This window comes from Pseudoliparis swirei, chromosome 2 (genome assembly GCF_029220125.1).
Source record: "Pseudoliparis swirei isolate HS2019 ecotype Mariana Trench chromosome 2, NWPU_hadal_v1, whole genome shotgun sequence".
NCBI classification, from domain to species: Eukaryota; Metazoa; Chordata; class Actinopteri; order Perciformes; family Liparidae; genus Pseudoliparis; species Pseudoliparis swirei.
The window spans coordinates 13,209,662-13,230,476 of record NC_079389.1 but is presented as its reverse complement, the minus strand read 5'-3'; the positions used below and the strand labels follow the sequence as shown (position 1 = coordinate 13,230,476).

General features: G+C 38.2%; 1 protein-coding gene across 1 annotated transcript in view; it reads right to left on the bottom strand.

Annotated features, from left to right (window-relative positions):
• LOC130201129 (receptor tyrosine-protein kinase erbB-4-like) overlaps window positions 1-20,815 on the bottom strand; it is a 294,285-nt gene that overhangs the window by 68,085 nt on the left and 205,385 nt on the right. Inside the window, exons 8-13 of the mRNA XM_056425857.1 lie at window positions 18,787-18,900; window positions 18,256-18,382; window positions 17,388-17,461; window positions 12,572-12,662; window positions 9,616-9,815; window positions 1,606-1,738 (exon numbers count right to left, since the gene is read on the bottom strand). Of these exons, the coding sequence (XP_056281832.1) occupies window positions 1,606-1,738; window positions 9,616-9,815; window positions 12,572-12,662; window positions 17,388-17,461; window positions 18,256-18,382; window positions 18,787-18,900 (739 nt within the window). The remainder of the gene's footprint in view (window positions 1-1,605; window positions 1,739-9,615; window positions 9,816-12,571; window positions 12,663-17,387; window positions 17,462-18,255; window positions 18,383-18,786; window positions 18,901-20,815) is intronic.

The following is a 20,815-nucleotide window of genomic DNA, read 5'->3' as shown; positions in this document are numbered from 1 at the left end:
TTTGTCCTTGCTTTTATCAGTGGTAAGGGAACTGTTCTGTGTCCCTTCCTGTTCACCCTGTACACCACTGACTTCCAGTACAACTCGGGGTCATGCCATCTGCAGAAGTTCTCTGATGATTCTGCAGTAGTCGGGTGTATAAAGGATGGACGGGAGGAGGAGCACAGGGCAGATTTTGGGCTTTATGGAGTGGGCGTGTATAAATCCTCTGCTTGTGAATGTGACCAAGACCAGAGAGATGGTGGTGAGCAGCATTGGAGCCGGAGACACCAACAGACCCACTAAACAGGTAAGGAAGGCCGGCTCCATCATTGGCTGCAAACAAGACTATCTGCTACAGGTAGTGGAGAGGAGGACACTGAAGAAAGTATTGTCCATATTGGATGACCTGGACCACCCTCTCCACCACCTACTGCAGGCACAGCGGAGCACGTTCATCAACCGACTGCTTCAGCTCCGCTTCACAAGGACAGTTACAGGAGAACATTCCTGCCAACTGCAATAAGACTTTATAATAAATCACCTCCTCACATTGAACATCAATATACCTTCCACCGCTTTCATACTTTAGATACATTTTCTTTTCTCTTTTAACATTTTCATTGCCTTTATTATTTAAATTCTTAAATCTAATATGCCCTGCCCTGCTATTTTATTCTATTTTATTGTGTATATCTAAACATTGTTGCTGTTGCTTCGAGAAATTTCCGCCTCGGGATGAATAAAGTAATATCTTATCTTATCTCATCCCGTTTGATGCCAACTGTACTCAAAGTGTCATATCGCTGGAGGAAACACATCAAACTATTGATGCATTGCTACATTAAAATCTTGGTAACTTAACTAATCGGCTGTACTAGTTTCAGTAAGCACATTTTCAGCAGAAATCTTTAATTGACTTCAGCGTTTACAATCAATTGCCATAAACTTGCTTTCTATGAAAAGTCAATTCAGAATTGCAATTTAAAACATACATTGAAGATATCCATTGTAATGTATTTCATTAGGACTTGAAAAGCCACTTCATCAAGTATATAGTTTGTGTATTTTTATGTATAAGTAAGTAATCAGCATTTACATGTCATTGATGTATAAAAGACACGTGAATTGATTTGTAAAGGTGATGTGCTTTTAGCTAAATATAAAATGACAAGACAATCAACCAGGACAAGTTCATCCACCGGTCCACTTGCCTTCACACGCTCAATATCAGAAGCCACCAAAACCAGAACGTTTCCCGACTGCCGACGGTTTCCTAGCTAACGAGCATTTGCAGCTAGAGGCTATTCAACTCGTTCCTGGCATTGATATAGTGCTCGTATTGTAACGCTATAGCATTCAGTATTGGTTTGCTGGGTGAGATGACGCACACAGATTAGTATTAACACTGATCTGATATAAACCAGACTTAGTAATGTGATTTGATTTTGCATCACGCTATAAGGAGATAAAGCCATGCATTGACGTCATGGTTAGTTGAAGAGATGTAGCCTACACGTTTTCACAATGTGGCCAAACCTAAAACGCAATCAGGACCTAAGGACAGTTAGAGGACGTATTATGTAATCTACCAGCCAGGGTATGCATGAATGAAGCGTAACTCACCCTTCATAAAGATTGCAGGTATCCACACAAGTCCGTCCACGGCTGAAGTATCTGCAGGAGAGGCACTGGTCTGGGCCGGGACCCCAACAGCCGGTGTCCGAACACAGCGGGTCACACACCATGCGCTCTTTGGCTGCTCATTACGTACAGACACAAAAAGGAAGACAAATGAAAATCATTACATCCATGTTGTAGTTAACAAAAGTTCAACAAAATGTTTGTGTGTGTTTGTGTCTGTTCTTAAAAGGTATTTTCCTTTTAGATGAAGCCAAATATCACAAAGCATGCCTCAAAGGGCTGTACACATTAAACATATCAATGAGCAATATCAACAGAACATTCTGTAATGTCAAATGTTCATTGCGTTGAAATACAAGCGAGATAAACTACATACAAAGCATTACAATCAGACATTTTCCACCCAAAATGCATATGTGTGTAAACATACTATGTGATATAGCCCACTGTGGAGTGAGCGAGGGAGAGCGCTGTCCTGCCTCATTAAAAAGATGCTGAGCCAACTGTGACAAAGCACAATTGGGACCTGGACAGCACCGGCAGACGCCACGCACACTTGTTGATTTGACTCAGAAGTGAGGCTGAAGTGTAAAAACCTTGCACTTTATTGTTTGGATTTATTTCCAAGGTTGAAACACAGCCTTTCAGCCCTTCTCACAATGTGGTTGGATTAGTCCTGCGATGCCATTATAAAAGCCACCATTTTTATTCCAAAGAGACATTAAAGCTTTAAAAAAGCCTTATTGTATGCTGTTCTCTGTGTATGTGCTTCATCACATCCTATATAGTACCAAAATAATCTCTCTCCCTCTCTCCCTCTCTCTCTCTCCCCCCTCTCTCTCTCTCTCTCCCCCTCTCCCTCTCTCTCATTGCACAGCACTCGTTTCTTCAAAGGTTGTTACATCTGAGAGCATTGCTGTGACAAAACGAGAGGGTTGAAGTAATATGATGACGGCACTGCAAATACATTCAGAACGTTTATCATATTACCTGCATCTAACATGATTTCCCCCTTGTCAGTGGGTTTCATAATGGATGTGTCTCTTCTTTTTCTCTTCTCTTCTCCATAGCTATGAATATGATTATAAAACAAATACCACTGATGTGTTTGAGGTCCTGGACACATGTAAGCCAGGGGCTATGCCTCAGTGTCAGCCATAGCATGTTCACAAATTGGACAGGATGCAGATACATGGAGGAAACAGAGGTCAAGTGTTTCTTTTGAGGGCAGAGGATAAAAGACCTCTGTTCGGCTTCCAGCGCCGTAGGTACACTGGCCATGCAGAGGGAAAGAGGAGGAAAGGGAGGAATGATGGGGTGCTGAAAAAAGGAAATAAACAAGGGAAGAGGAGTTGTTGGAATTTTTTTTAACTGTACAGCACTCGCAAGATCAAAAAGATAAGATCTTCAGATGTTTCTGACATGGTTGGAAAAAAAAGGCTATGGGGCTCGCTCGGACTGTCAGGTGCCTTGGGAGACAGGAGTACATTCGATGATGAGGGAGAGAGAAAGAAAGAAAGATAGAAAGAAGTATGGAAGACCGAAATTAGAGCGGGGCAAAAACAGTCAAATCAAAGGAATAGGAGCCAAAATGTAATTTAAACAACGAGAGCTCAGCACAGAATTGTGATGAACCTCATGAAGAATAACTGCAGCTGCAGGCCTTCGCTAACCAGTGAAGTTGCAGTTTGCATACATGTCTGTCCAAAATGTCATCACATCCTTATTTTACCCGATTAGACATGTGTGTGAAAGTGTTTTAATTAGCATATGAATACTTGAGATAGGGGCACAAATGTGTTTCGTGAGGTCAGACCTTTGACCTCCAACATATAATCACATCATCCTTCAGTCTAAGTTGATGCTCCGTTTGAGGAAAGACCGGCCACTGTATCTTCCTGTTTCCTTTTCTTTTACTTCTTGTGAAAAGCAACACTGAAAGCAAAAGCAAGGCCACCCCCGACAGACTAAAGAGACAAATAAAATGGGCTCAATAATTGTTTTCACTTTTTCTATAATTTAGAAAGCAAACCCTTTGGACAGCATCATAAACCACTGACATGTTATTGCTAATAAGGCATCCCTCAGCAGGATGTTTAAGGACCCTATCATAAGCTCTGGGAGTCCCCAATGACGTTTTAGTTGGTGAAAGCTCGTCGATTACCTCGGACCAAAGTTCTTATTTTCTACAGGAAACAGTTTAAAGATGTCTGACTTTCTGAACAACAAGGTTAACCAAAGACTTTCATTTCAACAACATTCCTTTAAAACTCAAAAGGGCGGTGATATTCTTCACGGCCAGACACATTCGGACTGTGATACGATAGCTCAGCAGAAACCAATTGAACAGCCTAACAGTGTTGGGAAAGAAGTTCAAAATGAAAATGTTCAAAGTTCAGTTGTTCCATTTAAAGAAAATGAAATGAACTAGTTCAGTTTTAGTTTCAAAAATGAACTAGTTCATTAGTTCTTTTTTTTTATTTTTTGTTTTTAGTTCTTTTTTTTTTTTTATTTGTTTTTTTGTTATTATTATTCACATACACATTTTATTTAACATTTGAACCACAGACATTTTATATTTTTACAGTTAACACAGAACTATGTGTCAGTCAGATAATCCAATTTTCCAATTTTAAATCCTTAACTATAAAGATTTAGCCGACAGCATTCAATCATTTCTTTCCTCAACTGTCATTTTTTGTTTAGCATCACCCCCCAGCCCTCCCATTTCAGTCATTCTCAGCAGCCCTACTGTACTATTCAAAAAACGTGAAAAAAACTTGAAAATGAAATGAAATTATTTACAAAAACAAAAACAAAACTATAAAACAAAAGATGCAAATTTTTTTTCATTTTCATTATCATTTTTCCACATTCAGTTATACAAAAAAGTGGTTTAAAAAGCAATGGTGGATCTGTTAAAAACAAGAAAGGAAAAAAAAAAATTGTTATTTATATGCAGCTAGCCAGTTTGCACATCCATATACACATCTCCATTGGCAACATATTGTACTTCTATAGCACAAAACAGGTCACAACAAATATCTTCTTTTCTTTTTCAATTTCATCAATCACATCTCAGTCTGCTTCTCAGCTGTGTCTGGTTTCTCATTCATCTGAATCTTTAAAAATACATTTTCATCATCATTATTAGTAACAAAAATATGTAAAAAGTAATATGTGTAAAATGTGTTGTGTAAAAACAAATAATAATATAATTAAATATTGATTTATTATTAATTAATATTAATTACTATTTGCATTATAGAATGATAGAACAGAAGACATAAGACTGATGATTCGACTGACTATTAATGATATTTAATATTTATTATTACTATTATTAGTAATAATATCAAATCATATAAAAGTTCATCACTGACCACGATTTGCTGAACTGCCTATTTGCTGGTCACTGGTGCACTTGAGGTGCAATTTAGAATTTTTCAGTTGCCTTTGGTTTTCAATTTCCCATTTGGATGTGTCATGTATTATGGGGGCATCCAATCCAAATAGTGTCCAAACTTCAGTTCCGAAAAGCGTGCAGAGCGTTTGTTTAAACTGAAGGATCTTTCTTGTCACTTTCACTTTCACCACTGGACTGGGGGATGGGGAGTCTCCTGAGTCGGAGTCATCAGGAGTCAGCAGAGTGGAAGCTTGAAATCATCAATCTGTACTGTATCCTTTTCTCCTCATCTTGGACAGTCTCCTTGAATCTTGGCATCAGCATATAGACAGCAGTATGTGCTCCCTCTCTCTTCTCACCTGCCAGCCCTTGTGCCTGCACAGTGACTGCAATGCTTTATATAAGGCGGCATATAATGAGACCTTCTGCAGCAGTGGGTTTCATCTCATCATCCAACAGGTCATTCATGACATTGCAGTTGTTGTACAATGTTTGGAGGGGTACCCAGAGAGAGTTCTTCTCTTGCTGGGATGTTCAGTGCGAGTGCCAAAGGCCTCATCCAAAAATCATCTGGTGAGAATCCTCAAAAGCATTGCATCCAAAGCATGTGCTCATCATTGCATCATTGCAGGGGAGTGCACATTTGCACTCAGTGCACAGGTGATTTCAGCTCGTAGTTAATGCTGCAATGAATGCGACATTGTCATCAGACAGTAATCCCATCATTTTCCAGCACAGTGGCAATCAATGCCCCCAATCATAAAACAGCCTTTGGACTCAAGTCACCCTTAGCCTCAGCAGCATTCCCTTTCAGCAGAGCAGCTTTTCCATAAAACAGCCCTGACATTGCTTTTACCTTTTTTTTTCTTTTACCCATTTAGCCCCTTAGATTCAGGCACCTCAGAGTGTGGGGATGGGAGAGGAGGAAGCAGATTCAGATTCAGGAGAGATCTGGCCTCTCTCGATCTGGTCTCTGGCGTCTGAGCAGCACACTGGCAGCAGCTGCTCTCACTTCACTATCTCAACAGTCTCTCTGTCTCTTCTCTTCACATGAACAACATCATCCCAAAAACAGTTGAAACGCTTGACAAAATTGCACAAACAACTGTTACTACACACAACTTGTTGTATTTTTTTAAATCTTTGACATCTTCTGATAATTTTGTAGCCAAATGTGCATGTGTAATGTCTTTTTTAATCAGTGCTGCAGAGCTGCAGACAGAAACATCACATCATATTATTTTAACCACCAGATAGTGATGTGCATCATATGAATGATTTATTCAATGATGACCAGCAATCTGCTGTTCGACACACAGAGAAGTGTAAGAGTTTTTCATATGTTCTTTGTTTTTTTTAAGTGTTTCTTGTTTGTTGTCTTTTTTTTTTTGGATTTTGTTTTTTCTTTGCTGCTCTTAAAATTAAGTTGATGTGCTTGGCGGGCGCTCAACTTTGTGGAAACTGCAGGTCTCCGATAATAACTGCATCACCAAGTTGTCCAGCTGCGGTTGGGTGACACAGAAACAGCCGCCGCATACTGAATGCGTTAATGCCATCTGTGGGGGACATTAGAACTGCTCTGGCTCGTTGTGCTGTTGTGTTTTTTTAAACACGCCGTGCCTGCACTTTTTGCTTTTGCTAGCGCTCAATGTACTGCATGCTGCTTTTGTGGATGCTCACTCTCTTCTCACTCTCTTCTGGGCATTGTTCCCAGGCGGCTTTTACAAGTTTGCGTTGTTTTTTTTGTCTTCCGGTTTTTGTATTTTTTGTATTTAAATAGGCGTTAGTCGTAAGCGCGTTCTTCATCCATTCATTCATCCTAACTCCATCTATGTGTGTATGTATTTGGATGACGTATTTGATGTATAGACGGCATAAGTGAGTGGGTGGCAGTGGTTGTTTTGTTTTCATCGTCGTTTTTGAGTTTTAACTGGTTTCGCTTTCTGAAAATCTGGCAACCAACCGTGAACGAATGCGAATATGAACTATGAGCGGTGATTGAGAGCGCCGAGACGCTCTCTAAGCCTTCGCGTTTCTCAATCGGTAAAAATGAATGAAAATCCGTTCAAGACAAAAAAAAGCGTTCATGAACGATCGTTCATTGAACGCGTTCGTGCACAACACTGCAGCCTAATGCACAAGGAATAGGATTTTAAAAAACTGAGTGGATACCATCCAAAGCACAAACAGGCAGACTTGATGAGAGCACACTGCTGGAAGGACATCATCTGCAATCAGATCCATAACAAACTGCAAAAACGTTCAACTCTCGTTAATAAATATACAAAAATGTGTTAGCCTTTTCATAACTTGTTTGAGACTTTCACTTCTTAGGAGAGTGTCGAGATGTCTTCAACCCAACAACAACAATCTAGTGGACAATTGGACTCAACCTTTTGCTACCTGGATAAGGCTAAGATAAGGTAATTTGACTAAAACCTGTGATTGTACAAAACATGATTATATTCTTAGTTCTTAGTTGTGCTAGCTAACTCGAGCGTGAGTAGTCCGGCTTACAGGACTGTCTCAGAAAATTAGAATATTGTGATGAAGTTCTTTATTTTCTGTAATGCAATTAAAAAAACAAAAATGTCATGCATTCTGGATTAATTACAAATCAACTGAAATATTGCAAGCCTTTTATTCTTTTAATATTGCTGATTATGGTTTACAGCTTAAGAAAACTCAAATATCCTATCTCTAAATATTAGAATATCATGAAAAAGTATACTAGTAGGGTATTAAACAAATCACTTGAATTGTCTAATTAACTCGAAACACCTGCAAGGGTTTCCTGAGCCTTGACAAACACTCAGCTGTTATAAATCTTTTTTTTACTTGGTCTGAGGAAATATTAAAATTTTATGAGATAGGATTTTAGAGTTTTCTTAAGCTGTAAGCCATAATCAGCAATATTAAAAGAATAAAAGGCTTGCAATATTTCAGTTGATTTGTAATGAATCCAGAATGCATGACATTTTTGTTTTTTTAATTGCATTACAGAAAATAAAGAACTTTATCACAATATTCTAATTTTCTGAGACAGTCCTGTATAGAAAGTTCTACCTCGGAAACTTGTTGCCTCATTGTCTCAGGTTTCTCTCACTGCCTTTTGACGATACTACGACCACAACTCCTCACACTATTGAATAAATATATGCGCACATGCAGCTCTAAGGGTACACAGTCTGATGCACAGCCATGCACAGCCATGTCAAGGAGAGTCTGTGTGTGTCCTCAAAGTCATTGAAGAGGGAGGGATGGAGAGAGAGAGAGAAACAGAGAGAGAGAGAGAGAGAGTGTCCTGTTTGAGGGTTCATGCTTGCATTTCAGATTCAGGTTAGAAATAGGTTTAGGTGAGGGAAAGGGACTAGATAATGCCAATGAATGTCCTTACAAAGAAAGAAGTGTGTGTGTGTGTGTGTCCAACACTCAGCAACTGCCCAGGGGTAGGTGCACATGAACAGTGAAAAGGGGCCAACTCAATAATGCAAACACTGGCTCATTAATGAATAGTATGCATACATGAATAATGTCTTCACACTTGTGGCAGTAATATAATAAAAATGCTATTCCATTTTTAGAGACAACATTTTTGTCTTATCGAATTTATTCCCATCTGAATGGTTCTGTTGGTTAATGAGTCCAATTGTTAGATTACTTGTTTTCGCCGTCTCTATAAATTAGTGATATAATCACTATACCTATACGGCAGAGCGAATAATAGAAATGACTTCTGCTCCGACATGTGTAGTATCAGTGCTGCCTTCTGTAGCAGCACAGTTACGTTATGAAAAAGCTGATTTCCTCAACCAGAAAACTGCATATTAAACTGCCTTATTAATCGAGTTGTAGTGTCAATCTCATATTAAGAATGTTGTCTGAAGTTAAATTTGTGTCAGGTCAGAAATCACAAGTTCTGTGAAACCATTAGTGTCTGAGGCTGAGGCCTCTGTTCCGGAGTATATTTCAAACATATTTCTCCATATTCTATCAATTTGTCACTATTTAAAAATCACACAAATCCATCACAGTTTATAAAAGTGAGCAAAGGCTGTTAAGTGTTTACTTGAGTCACCTTTTTTTACGTGTTTGGACACTGGGTGTATGTTTCCAAGAGACAGAAAAGGGATCGAGGCAAAAGATATTTGTGAACATCACACATTTCAGCCAGAAAACAAACTGGGCTGGTAAACACGATTGGCTCCATTCTTTGGAAATCTGTTTTTTCTTTTCTTGCGGAGCTCAACGACATAATGTGTTTTCCTAAATGTATTGTGATCGCCACTGTACTTGTTATCTATATATACTCAAATGGACCAAAATGGTTTTATATTAGTTACAGCTTTGGGTAAATGTATCATAATACACTATTTATTTTAATTATGAAATTCATGCTTCACTCTTGGTGAAAATGAATGATAAGAACTGTCATATGGTGTAACAGCAGTTGCTTTGCATGTTGCAATCATACCCTTATATCGATTTGGGGGAAATAGTTATTGACAATACTATTTATTTTCAACAGTGCAGTTAATAGATTGCACACGTCTGTTTTGGTTTTTGAAGTTTGGGTATGAACTTACAGCACTTCTGTGGGCTCTGATTGTTGCGGACCAGAACCTTCTGGTTTGGAGCCCGGAACAATATGGTCCAGTTTACGGTGTTGTAGTAGCAAAGCTGGCTGTTCTCTGCAATGTGAACATTCCCAGCACTGATCTCCTTCAGGGACTGGAGCTGCAGAGATGAGATGCCCTGCTGCTTCAACACCAGCAGGGAGATCCCACTGAGAGGAGAGAATGGATGGAGGAGAGAGGAGGAGAGGGCAGCAGGAGTAGGGATAAGGTCAGAAAGAGAAAGGAAAAGGCAGAGGAGATTAGTTTATTGAATGGGCTTTAATGCCCGAGTCCATTTTTTCCATATTTTTTATTTATCTATTGCAAATGGCATTATGTCCAACACACAATTTTATTCGTAGACAAACTACCTTCTTTTTTTTTACAAAATACAATACATTCTTATCGTAAACATATCTCAAACTAAAAGCAGGTGTTTAAAGTGAAGAGATTATGTTCACAGTTCAATAAAAATGTAAAGTTGACAACAAATATAAAACACTGGTCCACTGAATAGAAAACACATGGAGCTTGTTTATTTATGTTGTTAATAATTTGCACTGAGAAGGTACAAGTGTGTATTTGACAGCAGCTTGGTGAGATGGTGCTATGACGTTCTGGAATATACTTTTTTTAGTTGAGAATTACGTATAATAATATATATAAAGATATATGCACAATAAAACAAATGTTTTAAATGAGAATGCCATTGTTCTCTCTCTTTTAATAGCCTTTACATCAATTCACTAAAGCAATACTTCTTCAGAATAAATTAATATAAAATCAGATTTTGACACTAATATGTATATATATACACTACCGTTCAAAAGTTTGGGGTCATCCAGACAATTTTGTGTCTTCCATGAAAACTCACTTTTATTTATCAAATGAATTGAAAATTGAATAGAAAATATAGTCAAGACATTGACAAGGTTAGAAATAATGATTAATATTTGAAGTATTAATTTTGTTCTTCAAACTTCAAGCTCAAAGGAAGGCCAGTTGTATAGCTTATATCACCAGCATAACTGTTTTCAGCTGTGCTAACATAATTGCACAAGGGTTTTCTAATCAGATATTAGTCTTCTAAGGCGATTAGCAAACACAATGTACCATTAGAACACTGGAGTGATCGTTGATGGAAATGGGCCTCTATACACCTATGGAGATATTTCATGAGAAACCAGACGTTTCCACCTAGAATAGTCATTTACCACATTAACAATGAATAGTGTGTATTTTTGATTAATGTTATCTTTATTGAAAAAAAAGTGCTTTTCTTTGGAAAATAAAGACATTTCTAAGTGATCCCAAACTTTTGAACGGTAGTGTATATATATATATATATAAAAAGAAAACAAGATTTGGTATATTTTTATTTAAATACTATACATTTTACTCAATGTTTACCTCATTTTGCTCTACTCCTGACATTATAAATAAGATAATAGCAGCCTCTATGTTGCCTCTGAGTAAAATTCGGATGGAAATGTGCTTGATTGCACAACAACATCCAAACAGAAGATACAGGAGGATGGGACTGCTCAGTGGAACAGTCACGTTCAGATGTTGAAGTAAGAATAAAGAGAAAACTAATAATGTTGTGCTGGATTGGGGAAACGAGTAATAACATTCCAGTGGACTTAATTTGAAGAAGCACAACCATTAGATAACACAGATGGGGTAAGATAAAGGTAACCAATTATCTCCTCCGTGCTCTTGCTTGTACACGACTATAAACACTCATTATAATATCATCATCATTTCACCATCATAAGGTGTGTATATTATTAAACATGTTCCAGTTAGAGCCTTTCATATCTTGGAGTTATCTAACTTAAATTAATACACTGAATTTGCTTAATTCATATTTTATATATTTTCTTTGTAGCCACATTTTGCAAAATGCTGCAGGATTCACATAACTTAAACAAACACTATCTTTCTTCCTTCTTCTTCCTCCCTTCCCCAAACTTGCACAGTTTACAAATGACAGGAGACCATTGAAGTGTCAGAGCCAGAAAGACAGAGTATGCAGGATCAAGCTTGGGATAAAGGTGGCTGGCAGGCTGCAATTTGTACTGCAGCCTGCTGTTTCCATCTGCAGGTGGATGACACACAAGAGCATCCACACGCCTACACACACACGCACACGCACAGACACACACACACACACACACACACACTACATCCCAAAGTCCACACTATACCATCAGCCTCACTGACAATCACTCTTTTTTCCATCCAAATGTCATAGCAAATTTGAGAGAACCTTTGGAAAAACCACTCACATTCAGTTGGCTTAACAACTAAATTAGCGTCTTAAATGTCAAGTCAAACCCATTAAAAACATATTTTTTGGGCACCAACCAATTCTCTGATACCAAACCATATTTCTAAATGACTCACTTCCTGATTATAGAAGCAAAACTCACCAACCCACATATACATATAATTTACATCAAAATTATTTGAAAACATAAACTAAGGTACTTATATCCTTATCCTTATCATAGTTGTGCTAACAATTAGCATCAACAATGTACATTCAGTTCTTCTAGTAGAGCTGCTGAGTAGAGCATACAGTTCAGTACATATGTGATGCAATGCAATAAACACTTTTAGCTAATGCGACAATATGTCACTATATGTTTTTGGTGCATACTACACAATGTCATAGAACCTTTAATCATGTACTATTTTGATTATACTTTCACAGATTTAGTGGGATTGTTTATACATTTTATAAATCCAATCATTATTAAATTCTGTCTTTTTTTAAATTAGCAAAAGAACAATTTGTTTATAAACCAGCTTGTCTTTACGTTCACTGAGCGCTACTTTACGCACTGTTGACACAGCTATGATAGGATCTGCATTCGGTCCCAAAAAAAATGACAACATGCTTATTGTTATTGATGTGTACCTGTACAGCGCTCTTCCCCCAATAGTTGCCAGGTTGGAGAAAACATTCAGGTCTGTCATGTTGTCAGGCCAAGACTGGATGTTCAGAAAGCCTAAATGGGAACACACACACACGCACACACACACACACACACACACACACACACACACACACACACACACACACACACACACACACACACTGGTTAAACTGTAATGAGTCACCAGAAATGAAAGACTAATTTCAGCTGTCTATCATATTCTCTATTTCACACAGTGACAGGAATAAAATGAGGAGGGCGAGTTGCCATTCTCTGGATTTAGCAACATTGCAGGAGCACAGTAAGTACAACACCTGAGTCTCATCAAAAAGCTGCCCGGCACCTATAAACCAGAACAAGATGTTAAGGGCAGAAAGTCCACAGAGTGAGTTTGGTGCTAGCTATGACCATTGTACAGTTTGATATCTATCAATATTTTTGCATTGTCTTTACCTGCCGCTCTACTGTTGAATCATTTAAAAGATTAAATGAATAGCTGAGAAGAAGGCTGTGGCTAGGATTTTAAATAATGGATTTAGATATATGAAATATTTAGTTGGGAAAAGGTGTGTGGGGGGTTAGGGAGGGAACAATCCTCAAGCCAACACACAAATCAGTTAGATGAGACGATGAGACCAGAGGAAGAAGAGGGGTGTTAGGAAGGTGGATGTGAAGTAAGTTATGCTTGGATGGTGAAAAAACCCTTGTGGGCAGTATGGTGCATTCTCTAATCAATGAACAGTTTTGGACTCCATTATAATAAACTGTGTTTTCCTCACTCGGGATACACAGCTTATCTAGAAAGGGGGAGATGGTGGAGGGAGGTAAGCAGAGTTGAAAAGAAGAAGGCCCGTCATGGCTTGTTGACAAGAGCAGTAACCTTCAACAAAACCTTTATCATTTTGTTTGTTAAGCAGCAGCCGGTTCTCTCTCTGAGCAAATGCTGATCAAAAGTGATTAATGAAGAAATACGAACAACAAAAGTTGTGTATTTGTGAGGAATAACATGCCAGGGCTCATGTAGATAGACATTAGCCACATTTGGTTTAGGTCCCCACACATTAGCTACTATCCTTATTTGTAAAAGCAAACATCGTCCACGTTTTTTATTACATTCTTGTCCTCATGGTGTGTATTTCAGGATGCCGAGGGCCTCTTAGCCCAGAGGCAGCAACGCAATAGAATCGTTAGTGTGCTTGTCAGCACTTATTGTCTTATGAACAAAACCTGCAGTGCTAAGGCTTCTCACAGCTCCATCCTAGGGCTCTTGCAGGTGCCTCCTTACAAAGGTATGTTTTACTCTGAACAGGTTGTGGGGCTACAATGGTGCTGATGATGAAGCATCCTGGATCCTTGTTTGTGCTCATTGGTAAAGCTATTGTTTTATAGTTTCAGAGAAATTCTGATGATTTCCTATATTTTTCATTTTCTGGAAGTTTGACTGCGTAGACTGTTACATTTCATTTATCTGCGTAACAGACCTCATCTGATCTCTTCGTAATAACACATCAGTGAGCAACGCTGTTGCCCCGGGTGACGTGTTCTTTCATTACCAGGAACACGGGCACTGGAGTTCATTTTTAGACACAGTCAATGTCCTCATGCAGTAAATAATCACTGGTGCAGCAAATGCTTTATAATCCTCATCTGAAAATCATCCCTTTATATACTCTTTACTACCTTTGAGTAACCTTTGATAAAAGGTTGCCGTTTTTAGAAATTACTGAGACTCTTTAAAGAATATATATATTTGGGTGTGCCCTGTTTGAAAGGACTTACAGTAGATGTGCTGTTGGACTGAATGGGTTTAGTTTGAAGTATAGAAAGATCAACCGGCATTGCTAGTTTCGATCTTATCGTGGGATTGGTTTACACCAAGCAATCACAGAATAACAGCCTACTTAATGCACAGATCCATACATTTGACACACTTTACAGTTCACTGGGAGATGGACATGCTGAAGTGTTCACGAGAGTCATATATATTTAATATGTATAGTATGGACATTGATTGAGGCGTAATGGAACAAATGCATTCGGACTTATGTTCTATTATCTTTACCGTCACTGCCAATAAGTGGTTTTGTGCAAACAAAGCAAAGTGAAAAGATCGCTTTGCAGTGGTACATGTTCTCCTGAGAACCACATCAGTGGCACAACAATGCACACAACAAATTACAGCATGGAGCCATTTAGACAAAAAGGCCGTGAGTTCACAGGCAAAGGTTAAGAGTGCTGGAATTGTGGCGATTACATCCGAGCCCCAGCACTAAGAAACCCACTTACCCACGCTAATCTGCGTGAGTTGATTGCTCCCTCTTTGGGTGAAACCTGAACTGGTGGTATGTCTTTGAAGATGCTGCAAAGGCAAAGCAGGTATCATTTGAAAAAGAAAAAAAGAAAATAATTGAAAAGAGAGAGATGTGTATGCTGTGGAGAAGCAGGGGAGCTATCCTCCGTCCCAGCTCATTTGAAAGCTTGAGCAATGCCAGTTGTGACCTTGGGGTCACAGAGGCAGGTAGGCTGCCACTGCCAGAAGTTATGTTCTCTTGACAGCTCGGAGAGATGACAAGCTGAGCTGACAAACATCTCTGACGACATTGTGTTTGGCTTTCAAACTGCCATCGCAAAAAAAAAAGACAGAAAATAAAAAATTTGTTTGTACATTTATGTAGTTATTAAATTACTGCAACTATTTCCATTCTTCAGAGTTTTTTTCTTTTTTTATCAGTTAAAAATGCACATGTGTGCATTTCACACATTCTGAGCTCACAATAAGAAGAAATGTGTGATCTATAAGACAGCAGCGTATTACTAAGTTTATGACTGAGATCGCTTACTACTCATATTTAAATTTTAAACCATATTTAATTTTTTTAATGATTTTATGTTATTTTGTGTTATATTTGATTATAATTGTTCCCTTTCTGTTCCTCTCTATAATCTTTCTTTGTGTTTCTCCTCTTTTAAGTCCTTCAACTGGTGCTTGTGCTAAAATCAATCCATTGTTAACCAATTGATCACAACTTGCTGGAAACACAAACCCAGTGGATGTGTGTAATCTGGCCATTCTTGAAAAATGTATTTCTAGTTGGCTCACTCCTGCCTGAACTCTTGCTCTTGAACAAGAACAAACCATATTATTTTCATAGCAGCGTTTTTTATAAAATCCAATTTAGATCATGCAGAAGTATGCCACAAAAGCATTGGCAGGGCCCTGTTTTAAAAACATTTTTTATTAGCAATGAACTCTAGGTTGAGAACTTTGAGTTTTCCGTTACAACACAGCTGATCAGTTTGTTCAGTCAACTCTGAACTTCGACACAGTTCAACATTACAACAGGTAAATTAAAGGCAGAGCCTCCATTTAAATGAAGTGGACGTAGAGACAGTCATTTCAGGCTATATATGGATTGTTTACATCACCAGACGATGAAAAAGTAGTGGAATCTGACTGTGTATTAGACTGTAGCCCAGGGGTCGGGAACCTATGGCTCGCGAGCCATATATGGCTCTTCTGGTGACGGCATATGGCTCCCAGACAATTTTGAGTAAAAAAAAAAAAAATCTCCGCCCGCCCCCCTATAATTTTCTCTATCGCGACAGATTACAGCAGCAGTAATTTAAGGTCCTTTTCTTAAAGACGTCTTTGTTTTTCTATTAAACTAAACGTCTGTTATTGATCATCTCTACAGCAGCATGTCACTTCTGTCTCTACGTGTCGCGTTAATATTTGCAATAGCGGTCAAAAAACGCAGCAAAAAAAACATTCAACACATAAAAGCAATAACTTTAGATTTAGTGAACCTAATTAACGCGCTTTGATACTTGCTTTGGTACAAACTGAATCAACAAGGGAATAAAACCGCCTGTCCAGCACAAGAAGGAGGAGTCAGATATTAACGTGATTCTGACGTTAACCGACCCACAGTTTAAGTTATCTCTCGATCTGGAACTGAAAACCGAGTGTTTCCCTCATCTCAGGATAAGCCAACTCTAAATTTTCACTCAACTGGCTTTCTGGAGCAGCAGTATAACTGAGCAGGGAGGAAAACAACAATCAGCCACTATCACAACAGTTAAATCTGGTCTTTAGGTGACACGCTCATCTTGAGCAATTAAAAAAACACATCTAACCAAGAATATTTGCAATATACAGTATTTGGTCACAAAGGTATTCATGCAAAATAAATATTAAATATTATTACATATAACGCATTCAGCACCTTTATTATAAAGCTTATGCTTTTTATAGCCCTGTTATTGAGTCCAACGTGTCACCAATGATATTTCAACGCCAATATTTTCTCATTTCATGAGGGAGTGTCACATCGGAGATACAAGGTTCCTTTCAGATGGCATTGTCAAATGTCTGGCTGGAGAGATGACAGTATACATGCAGCTAACAGGTATTGATGTCATAAGGGAGCTAGAGGATTAACGATGCGCACCACATGTTCTGGATCTTTTCTTCATGGTGCGTGAAGGGAGAGCTGAGACTGTGGGACTCAAGGCAAGGGACTCCCCGAGGGGGAAGAAGTAGAGATTCAGAGGAGATTGAAAGACTCATCTGATATTCATCTTATGCTGCAATGTCTGTCCTTGATGTGGACAGTCTCAGGGGGAGGAGGGGAGGTAGACTTAAGCAAATACACAAACATATACACACACACACACACACAATACATATAACAAAGGCGCAAAAGCAGGGATAAAGTGAAGAGCACTTTTTTGGGGTTTATTTATTAATTTGTATGTATGTGCAGAGATTTATGCTGTGCAAGTGATATTCCTCACCTGTGATCTCTCGAACGGTGTGGAATACATTGAGTTTTTCTGGGTCCAAAGCTTCAATGTTGTGATACACATCCCTTTGAATGATAATTGGAGATTAGGATGATATAAACCAAAACAGAAAGATCATAGCATCTGAAGTGTATACTATATAGATACGCCATGGGCTGCTTAATTATCCATGTATAGAACAGGACAATTAAGATCATCTGATCAAATCAGTAACCTGTGTTATCTGTGTATTTTGACTTCGAGAGTACTTTAACACAGAACACATTTCGTCATGCGCATATACATTTAATGGCACTTTGAGTTTAGTCTTTTCCCACTTGCCATCACTGACACCGGGAACATTATTAATATATTCAGACAATCAACCACACGCCTATATATATATATATATATATATATATATATATATATATATATGTGTATAAAAAGAAGAAGATAAATCTGGACTTTAAGATGACACTCTTATCTCGAGCAATTTACATTAAAAGTGTACGTTAAAGAAACACATCAAACCATGAATATTTTAAATGTCTTTGGTCCCAAAGGTATTCATGCAGAATGCATTAGCTGAAGTGTAGATTGAGCTGAGAATAAAATGATGTTTGCTGAAAGCATGATATTTTCAGCAAAATATCTGGATTTCATATCTTAACCCATGATTGACTTTTAATGATTAAAATTCATTTTTAGTTTAATCATATTGATTAAACAATTCATTTTTAACAGTGTCAATCCAGGACTTGCTTAATTTAAGGCTATACTCTTAAAACAGGACATACAATGCCAAAACATGATGCCAGTTCGACTAATTCAACCCTTCTTTTAACATTCCGATAAGCTAAATGTTCTCAACCCTCACCCTTTGATCCCGGTGATGAGGAACACCAGGTTGCCATTGATTTTGGTGCAATTTGCAAACTTGTCGATGTTGCTGGAGTCCACTGTCTGAGCTGCCTGCAGGCTGGCTGTACCGATGCCATCACATGCTGGAACACAACGTGAGAAAGCAAAATGCATTAGTTTGATCAAATGTCTTTATAATGCCAACATGATAAAACAATTGCGATATAAAGTTATGCAATGGCAAAACATTTTGTTAAATCAAATATATCTGTACACTTTTTTCATTCACAATATTGCTTTAATACAGATGTGTCCATGGATGATACAGCTGCAAGTCTCCATCTCATATCAATGACCTTTTTGTATTTAAGTAAAAGAAAACTACATTTTGAATTGCCCAAAACTGAATGAATGTGACAATGATTTATTGAGGTTTATTGATGCTACACGCACAGCTAATATGCCCGATATTAAACAATAATTACACACTTTAATAACTTAATGAAATACTGAAGAACAAATATATTAACATCTGTTTGTGGTTTACCTTTCGGGCAGATGTCAGTACATGGAATGCACATCTTAATGCGGTTCTCCTCCACCTCCATCTTGTTACTTGGGCACGCTCTCACACAGGAGCTGTGGTCCACCACAAAGTTATCTGAGAAACAATTCACCGTAAATGTCAAACACAGATGGCTGCTGTTCGTCACACAGGAACATCCAGGAAAGTAAGTGGCACTTGACGTAACCAATCACAGAACAAAGTGTTGAAAGTCACTTTCATTCACTTTGTGTGACAGAATCTCTCCAGAAATACATTGAAGGATGCAACTTTCATGTTTGGATTTTTTACCATGCAACTTAAATAATGGATGTTTAATTATAACATCAATATTCGATATTTACTAATAATATAATCATGAAAGTAAAGTCCCTTTTCACACACTCTCTGTGCAACTCACAATGTATGTGTCACTGTTTTCTTGAATATTACAGTATATTTTACCCTGTTTAAATTCTAAAAGTCGTAGTGAACTGATTGGTTAGGTTTAGCTGCAATAAGGGAATTACTTTCATCACATTTAACGTTTAAAGGGTTAAAAGTCCTCCCACTGGTTGGCCTTGTCGCTGATGTTGGGAACATTGTGGGGTGTCCACAATTAGCTGTGGGCATGGTGAGCAGTTGATGGTTAGCTGGGTAGTGGCCACAGAACACAGGAGTAAGACCAAGACTTACAATGTCCCAAAGAAATAAGATGAGATACAAGGATGATGGTGATGATGATGATGATGATGATGATGCAGATCAAACCAGTGCTCTTGTTATTCTGCAAAGACCCATGGCCCAATGCAATACACAATTGAAAGGTATTGAGCAAATGGACCACACTGGTACCACCCACAAACTAAAGAAAAACTTTGCTAGGGAGGAATTTTATAGCAGCCAGGTCCTTGGATCTATAATAGAGGCAGCCTCCTCCGTAATCCGTTGTCTGCATGTCACCGCCCATATTGATAATTCTGTAAGGTCATTCCACACCCTTGCCACATTTCAACCAGGGCTAAGCTTCAAATTGCATCTTCAGTGACAATGGTCTTGTGCACTAGTAGGAAGCTTGAGCGTGCAGGTGAATGCACGAATCACCAACATAATACCCGTCAGTACAGAAAATAAGAAAAACAATTTGCCCAAATGCCATATTATGCAAAAGACCATGTTTCAGCCCAAAGCCTCACCACCTTGTGATCATCATGAACGTGGAGCTGTGAGGGTTTGAACTTCTCAACTCAATTCCCTTGTGTCCACTCGAATATCTCAAAAGGCAACACATCTCAACCCACCTCACCCATAGTGCCTGTGTCTTCACTTTGCGAGATTCTCTCTCTCTAAAAATTTTTATCTGCCAGTGTTCAAATGCAAATAAGGCATTTAAAGAGCATAACTTGCTGCTGTCAATGCACTCCATATGCTTGTGTGAGTATAGTCTATCAAATTAAGTCTATGAAAATGCACATGAATTGTGTGTGCGTTTATGTTTGCGTGTCTGTCTTTGTGAGTGCACAGTTATGATCTTTGCGAAGAGCTAATTATTATACTGGCATTGTGCAAATAGAATATAATGGCTTATTTGGACAGATTTTTTTACCATGCTCATGATTCAACTAATCCTTCCCTAATTCTTCTACTAAATTTACCTAATCCTCAGAGAGAGCAGTCAATGTCTTTTTTTAAAACATACAATTTCACCTCAATGTCAAACATGTATTTGACAAAGGAGAAAACATATTGCTTTAACATGAAAAGCAAACTATATTAAATCTTTATGAATTCATCTGCTTTTTTTACTTACTTTTTAGACTGTTTACTTTCTACCACCAAAATAATGTATTGAGCCATCAGTGTGGCAGGAGCTCTTCAAAGTGCACTGAACATTATTCTCTTACAATTTGTGGGTATACGAGGAAATAAGTCGTGACAAAAATTGTTTTGGGTTTTAGGATCCCAAATTCAAAGTGGAAAATCATATCTTGGGGGAAAACCTTTTTTCAGACTCTGTTTAGGATTGGGATAA